Consider the following 9002-nt stretch of genomic DNA (forward strand, 5'->3'; position numbering starts at 1 on the left):
CAAAGTCATCCTCCAACACGACAATGCTCGGCCTCGCGTCGCAAAAGTGGTAAAAAAGTACCTGGAAACGCTGAAATGGAAAGTCTTGCCCCACCCGCCGTATTCCCCAGATGTCACCCCTTCTGACTGCCACCTATTCCGATCGATGGCACACGGTCTGGCAGATCAACATTTTCAATCCTTCGAAGAGTTGGAAAAATGGATTGCTTCATGGATAGCGTCAAAAGAGGACTCCTTTTTTTCGAGCCGGGATCCGAAAATTGCCGGAAAGATGGGAGAAAGTTGTCGCTAGCGACGGACAATATCTGTAAGCATTTTTTTTGCAATAAAGCTTTTAACTTTGGAGAAAAAAAACGGCGGAAGCAAAGTTGTACACCTGATAATTAGACCCAGACATAGCCAAATAAATTTTTGAGTCAGACAGGATTTTGAAAAAATAACATGGCAACTCTGCTTCGTTGTTCCCAGCGGTATTGTCATTTTCACTGGTAGTTAACGAAGATTGCGATGCGACAAGATAGCGACAAAAGGCCGCAATGATAGCGAAACTGCACTCAAAAGATCATTCACGTTCGATTCACTTGAAAAATCACGTAAAATGGTTTCAAATGTCAAATTGAATATCTTACATGACGAAAATGAATGTTGTACGAACATCCCCTAAAATGAATTTGAAAATGGCGAACAGGGCTAAAGTGTAAGTAGTATAAATATTTGCGAAAAATGTTAATTAGTTACAGTTTTTGACAACATCGTCCGGACCATTCCAGTATAAAAGTTTCCATGTGTTCAACTGGACCGAGTGCCTGCGTGAGTCCGGAAGTTTGCCCGCTCCTGCCGAAACAGGCCGTTGGTCTACCGAAAAACGAGTTCGGAATCGATATGAAGCTAGAGATACTGGAACCATGTAATGTGACTTCAACCTGCATCGGTTGTGTTGTGGGAGTTCTCGACTCTCGACTGCGGTTTCGGTTGGATGGCAGTGACAACAAAAACGATTTTTGGAGGCTTGTCGATTTGAGATACCACGACGTTATTAGTTTCTGTTTAAGCTATTGAAATTATATGCTAATTTTCTGAAATAAATGTTTTATTTTTCATGGTATTTTTCATTTCATAGATTTATATAAACATCTGATATCTCCCTTTTGACTTCAATCTGTATATAAAATAGTAATTTTCTGGTGTCTAAATTTGATATGAACTGATAGGTAAATGGGATATGAACAATACATTACATTCTACCTATGAAACACGTAACTTTTACTAGATTATGCATTAAACAGCTTTTAAATGCCAGTCCACTAAAATCTACGTGAAAAGTAGGGTGTAAAACATTCACATAACTTTTCACGTAACTATAACATGATTATTATTTTGAGTGCAAATTTACATTAGTCCCACTTGTACGCGGCGGGCAGATTTCCCCCCAGACGGCTGGCTATGTCTGCCAGCCATTTTTGCCGGAATTCTGCCAGAATCCCGGCAAAAGTCTGGCAACAATGCAACAACCGTTTCCGGCAAAGAATTTCGCCTAGCGGCTATTAACGGTTCTTTTCTGTCGGATTTTTGCCATACAAGATTGGCAGAACCGTTTTGAATCGGTTCTACATTTTAAGCGTCTTGGTTTTATTTTTTTCAATAAAAGATACATATGAAAGGCAATAAGTTATTGCCCTTCATATATACTAATAATGGAAAATGTTATTGCCAATAACATTACTTTCTCACTACCAAACATACCCACATTTCAATCTCATTTACCTCGTCTCAAGATTCGTTTTTTGTACGTACATGCGGGATTGACGAATATAAAATGAAGTCGAATAAAAAATAGAAAAAAGAAAAAGGAGGGAAATAAACAAGACACGTACGGCGAGATAATGACGCAATTTCGCCTGGACAATTTTGACAGCAGCCATAATGCAGCCAGCCTTCTGACGGTTGCCAGAATTCCTCACAAGCGGGGTGCTGCTGACTTTTGAAAATCGATTTTTTTCCAGACTTTCTTCGGATTTACTGACCTTTGCAACCCTGTCTGGAGATATATGAAAATTTTACCTGGCTTCTCTGGGCGACATTCGCCGTTTCAATAAACTCAAGCTAGAGGAACGGATGATGCTGACTGAAGTTGGCCTTTTCGTTAATTTCCAGCGAATTTCAACAGTTTACGCAGGAATTATAAGATGAACTGATTAATTACTAGATTTTGAAGATTAAAATTTATACATTCAGTTTATATATTTTTTAATTTAGAAATAAACGGGAATGAATATGTAAAAACGAATTGACAATTCAGTGACAATCTTCTCACTCAATTCCGACAGATTGCCGAATCAACCGGTTGGAGGCGAAATTTATTCGGAATCGGTTGTTGTACTGGAGTTGGAATTTATTCGGAATTCATTATGATTTCCACATGGAATTCCGAATGAAAATTTCTCGCAGCACATCTCAGTTAAAAAGTTAGTTTCCATGGTGACAATCCTTTTGAAAACATAGGTAAACATTCACGCCTTCGTTGTTTACCTCTTCGTCCAATTTTTTTCAAAAATCTGTCGAAACTAAAAAATTTATCTGGATTTGTCTGGGGCTGGGTCTGGGTCTGTATATAACAAGGAAGTTTGTTTGAATTCGACGTTTTTTTGCTTTCTACCGAAGAAGCCCGAACCCCAAGTAGGCATGTGTAGGTAGACTTAGTAAAGCTAGTCAGCAGAAATTTCAGATGAAATGTAGCGAAAGAATTCAATTGAAATAAACCAGCGTCGCGAACGGACCGTTGTGCTATAAGGGAACGCTATCCTAATAAAGTTTTTCGGTTAAGGGTGCCTTCCATCCTAATTCCGGTTCTTATTTCACTGGTTCCCGAAATATTCCGTTTTGTGAAGTTCAGAATCGTACAGAGCAGTTTCGTGAGTTACATGCTGCTCTTTAATTCTGCTGTCGCATAAAGATGATGAATGCCGCACATCGCAGCTGGGATTGTTAAGACATGACGCGATAGGGTCCAACAAAGTTTTTGCCGGGTTTCATTTTTAGTGAGCAAGAAAAAGGTCTCCCCACCTATCGTATAGAGGCCAAAACCGTAAAGATCTAGCGAGATTTGACAAAATCTAGGAAAATCTGGCAAAAGATCTGGTTAGTTTGAGTGTCTGGCGAGAAAAATCTGGCATTTGCCAGACAAATCTGGCGACCTGGCAACGCTGCTTCTGTGGGTAAACAATTAAGGCAACGGAATCGGATATTTATGCTGACGGTAGCGAACTGCAAACTCATTAGCCGTTGGAACTGTGCTGAAGTTGAAAACAATCAGTTGACGAGTTATCGAGAGAATCAATTTTTGACTGCTTGCAAACTGTGTTCGAATCAGGATTTATTTCAGAAAGGTAAGTTTCACTCGAATTCAAGGAATCAGAACCGAATCTGTAAATTGGTTTCGATCGAGGCTAAATAATCAAACATCAATCTAAAACGACTTAACATGTAAAACAAATTATCCAATTAAATTTCAGAACCGAAAACTTTCTAGTAATGGAACCGGCGCGGAACAATGAAGCAAATGAAACAAGGTCGAAATGCGTTCCCGAACCGCATAAACAACGAGAAATGGAAGTGAATCAAATTTCGATGCGGATTGAAACAACTGCGAAGAGTCTTCATAGCCTGAGTCTGACCGATGATGGGAATGAAAATGAAACAAGTGTCTGTCGATCTTCCAATTTAACCTTGAAACAAGTGCGAAAATTTCGATCCTCGGTTGGCAACGAATTCATCAAGAAGAAAAAGCCAATCGGTGGAAAAATTAGTGAACTCAACTTTTCCGCCCGTTTTACCGTGGAAACCTTTGAAATAAAACTGCACAGTGAAGGCCGTCTGATGTTGGTCGATGATGATCTGCTGGCAAGAGTGACGATCGAGAAACCGGAACTGTTGGATGAAACGCGAGATTTTGAACAGGCGAAGCAAGTTCTTCTGCAGCAGATCCAAATTGAGGAAGTGTATTTCGACGAACTTCTTTCGAAACGAAATCAACTTCGGACTGAACTCATGAATACTCTCAAAGATGTGGGATCGGAATCGGCAATCGATCGTCACTTCGCAATGGACTGTATTATATTGAGAATAATTTTCGAACATGACGAGGGTTGCCAGCTGTCAGGATTTCAGTGTTTGTGTGAAAAAATTATGAAAAGTGGTTCGTTTTCCGTGCATCTCACCAACGCAGCAACCAAACTTTATGACGTAGAATGTGCTTTGAAAAGAAGGTGTGAACTTTTGCCTTGCATTGCGACTCCACCGGAAGAGGATTTGTCGGAGTTGTTCGAAGCTCTGAAGCAAATTCTGTCAACAGGAAGTGATGTCCATAGAAAGTGTTTACTGGAACATTCTCCAAAATATTTATCAGATCATTTGAAAAACGTTTCCCCCGAAAGAATCTTTTTAATCAGTGACAGTGACGTTGGTGTGCTTTCAGATGTGGGAGACGTTCTGGGAGGTGTAAATTTCCAAAAACCTTTGGAAAACTTGGCAAGTCGCTTCACTGCCCAAGTGGATGGTTTTGATTTCAACAAATTTAGTCAAACGAAACCGTTTATCAATCCATCCGTTATTCTTCTGTGCAAAAGTTTCAAAGACCTCATGGGAAAAATTGTCGAAGTCTCTAACACCAAACATTCAGATCTTATTCAAATTGACGCCCAAACCGGTTGGCATCCAACAAACGAGATCACATGGACAATTGAAGGTAACCCAAGAAAGTGTTTGGAGTGCCAATATTTTTTCATTTTCAATCTACTAAAGTATTTTGAACCTGGTTCAAACGTCGACTGTGAATTATTTGAATACGAACCGAGACTTTTCGGATGTTCCGGAAGCGATGATCTAGTGATTGATCCCAGTCAACCATCCTTCATTTGGTATTGTCTATTCGATGACGCACTTTCGTCGATTGCGCACAGAAACCAACTGACAGCTTATGAAAATGTTCTTGGGAAATATCTTACTTTAGTTCAAGAAGCAAACCGAGATCAATTGGAATTCGTTCGAGTCGTGAGCCATGCTTTGGCGGACTTCATTGCTTGTACCGTTGATTTTGGCGAGAAGGACGAAGAAGGCAATTCGACTGTCGACGGGAAAATACTGCAAAAGCAACTTCATTTACTAATGCCAGAAATTTCGTTTGACTCTTCGACTACGAATCGATTCTGCGAAATGGTCCGAATTTTCACAACATTTTGGAATCACAAGAGAGATATAATTGCAATGCTTCCTGCTAAAATTAATCTTCCAGCAATGAAAGAAATATCGGAAGAATTGCTCGATGTCGTTCTGTTGGCTTCAGAAAAAAATGTGGAAGTGGAACAGTTTCTGAGATTTTATCAAGCATATAACGTTTTGCTGCTTCAACTTGATGCTGTGTCATTTGATTGGATTATCAGATCAATTCCCGGAGTTGAGATGCAAGGAATTGTTCTGTTAAAATTGATCGAGCCGGTGACCAATGAACAATTCCTGGACACATTCCGTGTGATAGATCCGATGAAATTCAGTCAAATGCTAAAATTTGTTTATAACGAAGCAGAGATTCCAGAACACCACGAGATTCTCATCGCAAAAGCGTACTTATCTCTAATCTTGCAACAGCTGAATCGAAAGCAGTGGTCATCTGGACTCGAACTGTCTGAATCTGATCAGTTGACAGTCGCAACAACTTTGATATTGATGTTTCAAAAATGTATGCTGAGTTCGACGAATATCCGAAAACAGCTTGAAAATGATTCCTTTGACAGTTTTTCAACTACTTATATTGAACCAATAGTTAAAATAGTCAATGAAAGTAAATCTGCAAGCGATTTCGTAATCGGAACCGATTTAAATTTTTCGTTTGCCGAATTCGATAAGTTTAATAGCTTCAATGATAAGAAAGCGATTCGGGAAGCATTCCATCAATATTTGGTACAGTTTCATCAATACGTATCTTTGAAAGAAGAGAGCAGAGTCGCTCAAATAGAAAAGCAATTAAAACAAACAAACATTCGTCATTTCAATTCTTGGGATGCTCAATTTAAGCAGGTCGAGCTCCCGAAAATCCTTGCTGGAATCGCAGCTTTGTGGTTCACTTCAACACCTAAAACGGTAGAATTCCCAAATCTGGCAGAAGCTCACGGACTGCACGGTTCCCAGGTTTTGTGCATTCTGAAGATGTTAGGCGTAGACGACCCAAAAACGGGAGTTTCTAAACATTTCTCGGAGATTCCTCCGGGAGAAGGCAAAACGTTGATTATTCGAATGATCGCAATTTTGATGGCTTTGACGGGGCACTCAGTGCGTGTGCTTTGCTGCAACGGATATCAAGAAGTAAGAAATCGAGCTGACCTGAATCGAGTTTTTGCTATTTTGGATGTCGAAAAATGTATTAGCTATAGTATTGATGTGGATTTTAGTTACTTTGGTAGCGTGCTATTTAATGGCACACGTGTTCTTTCATCGGGAGTCGCGGAGAATTCAGCTGAGAGAGCGATGACAGGATCCTTAGACAATTCCGTGCTTTTGATTGATGATAGAAATTTGTTTTGGGATTATATTTCCTACTACCAACATTTGGTTATCTTATTACCTGGACTCGATGAAATTCAAACTAAACTATGGAATTTAACAATCGAATCAATTAAGGAAAACGCCATCAAGAATGCTATTTATGAGTATATTGAATCGTCCGAGTTCCCAGAAAAAGATAGATGGAAGACATTTTTATCACTGCCAGGTGAATATAAATGGATCTTGAAAGACAATGAGGAAATATCCTTCACAAATCGAAAGTTGTTCGATACACATTTAGCTGACATGATTCGCGATGCTGGAAGAGTGTACAAAAATCACAAATGCGAGCGTCAGAATAGTTATTTTAAGACATTCCACTATTTAGCTAATGAGAAATCGCAAACTTCAACGAAAAACGGAGATAAAATTAATTATGGATTTTTGATGATGGAATTACCTGGTTTGAATTTGATCACAGCACTTAGCGACATCCCTTTCGGATTCGGGGTATTTGGAGAAAATTTTCACAAAGATCAAATTAATTACCTCGAACAGTTTTGCGACATCAGGGAATGGACTGAAATGCCCTCGGTTTTCGGTTGCTCGAAACTTCGATTCGACAAGGAAGCAGATTTTTATTCAACGAAGGACTTTCATGAGTGGTTGAACAAAATTTTCAACAGCGCTCGCAAGGTTGTCGATTCCCATCGTTCGGTTATAATAGTCGTTTTAGAATGGCAAATGAAAAGTTTCAAAATCAAATACGGGAAGAATTTCACTCGGCTTAACCTTCTGTACGAAGATACACCAAATGAAGAAAAGCAACGGATTATTGATGAGATCGGTGGTGCAGGAACCGTCACCTTAGTAGAGTGCAAAATGGCTCCAGGACTTGACTACAAATCCAGTGAGACCGTAGAAAGAAACGGGGGAGTGCACGTGATACAAGCATTTTACTCCTTCGATACAATTGAGGAGTACCCGATCAAGGGACTGACTGCCAGGCACGGGAACCAAGGAAGCTACGAAATAATTATTTGGAGTCACACTAATTCGTACGATGAAATGAATAAAGAAAGAGAAAGTAGGATTCAGAACAACTTAAAACACCTACCAAGTGCTCACTCTAAACTAACTGAACGAAAAGAGGTTTTGCGAACATTTGTGAATACGTTCAAGTTTTAAACAAATGGATTTTACTACACAAAAAAATATTTGTAAAGCGAATACGTACCGAGCAAAGAAAATCACATCACCTTATGGCGTTTTCGTTTTCAATTTGCACTACACCGGTGCAGTGCTACACTGAGGCATGAATAAACGAACAAAAATGACGAAAACATAAACAGTAACCATTGACTACAATAAACGATTCCATTGCACAGAGGTACACCAAACTTTTGATGAGTGCTGCACCAGTGGCATCGGTGCAGAAAAAGTGTAGCACTGGTGTAGTGCAATTTAAAAACGAAAACGACATTAGATTGTATGCATGAAAAATTGACGTCATTCATCTAGTAGTGAAAGAATATTGAAAATAAAGTTGAAAATTTTCCTGGAATTGAAAGCAATTAAAATCATGAATATAAAAACGTGTTTTTCTTTGTAAATATATATTATTTCGACGAAAAGTCTAGTCAAATCAAAATTCTTTTTTTTTACTTTTGCCTTGCTCACTCGATCACAAATCCTTGCCGGGACCACAATATTATACGGTGCGAGAAGGGCAAGTGTTAAACCAGTCCAAGACATCGATTGAAGTCGAAAAATTTGGTAAGAAAGCTATGGTCTGGCAAGCAATTTGTAGCTGCGGTATGATTTCGAAACCCTTCATCACCACTGCTTCAAAAAACAGCGAAATATACATTAAGGAATGCTTACAAAAACGACTTCTACCCATGATTCGAAGCCACAAGGATCCTGTTGTCTTCTGGCCAGATCTTGCTTCTTGCCACTACTCGAAATCAACGGTAGAATGGTATACTACCAAAAATATCACTTTCGTCCCAACAGACACGAATCCACCAAATTGCCCACAACTTCGACCAATTGAGGAATATCGGGCATTAACGAAGGCACATCTTAGGAAACATGTCTAGGCAGCCGAAACCATTCAACAGTTCGAAAAAGATTGGAAAAAGTGTCAAAACTTGTCACCTGTACGTCTGTACGGAATTTAATGAGGAACGTTCGCAATGTCTACAATGGCTAAGTAGCAAATGTTGAGGTTAATATTCTGTTGTTGTAGTCTAATATTATCAATACACCGAATAAAATTTGAATATCTAACACTTGTGAATTATTTACAGCGAAATCAAAGTGCGTCCATACTTTCTGGGACAATCTTTAGCAGAATGCTAGTACATAAAAGTTTTTTTATGGAATAGCTTTGATAGAAGACTATAGTGGTAATGTTATGTGAGTATCATTGGGTGGTAAAAGTATGAATTCTTTGAAGGTCT

The 9002-nt window shown here is 39.1% G+C and overlaps 1 protein-coding gene across 1 annotated transcript; it reads left to right on the forward strand.

Annotated features, from left to right (window-relative positions):
• Positions 1-3223: 3223 nt before the first annotated feature.
• Positions 3224-8802, forward strand: LOC131425971 (uncharacterized). The gene is made up of 2 exons (XM_058588311.1): positions 3224-3386; positions 3513-8802. The coding sequence occupies exon 2, from the start codon at positions 3532-3534 to the stop codon at positions 7723-7725; it is 4194 nt and encodes a 1397-aa protein (XP_058444294.1). The 5' UTR covers positions 3224-3386; positions 3513-3531; the 3' UTR covers positions 7726-8802.
• Positions 8803-9002: the final 200 nt, after the last annotated feature.

This window comes from Malaya genurostris, chromosome 1 (genome assembly GCF_030247185.1).
Source record: "Malaya genurostris strain Urasoe2022 chromosome 1, Malgen_1.1, whole genome shotgun sequence".
NCBI lineage: Eukaryota > Metazoa > Arthropoda > Insecta > Diptera > Culicidae > Malaya > Malaya genurostris.

What these genes read in the sequence shown, in the direction of transcription:
- LOC131425971 (XM_058588311.1), top strand. Translation starts at nt 3,532, where the DNA reads ATGGAACCGGCGCGGAACAATGAAGCAAATGAAACAAGGTCGAAATGC.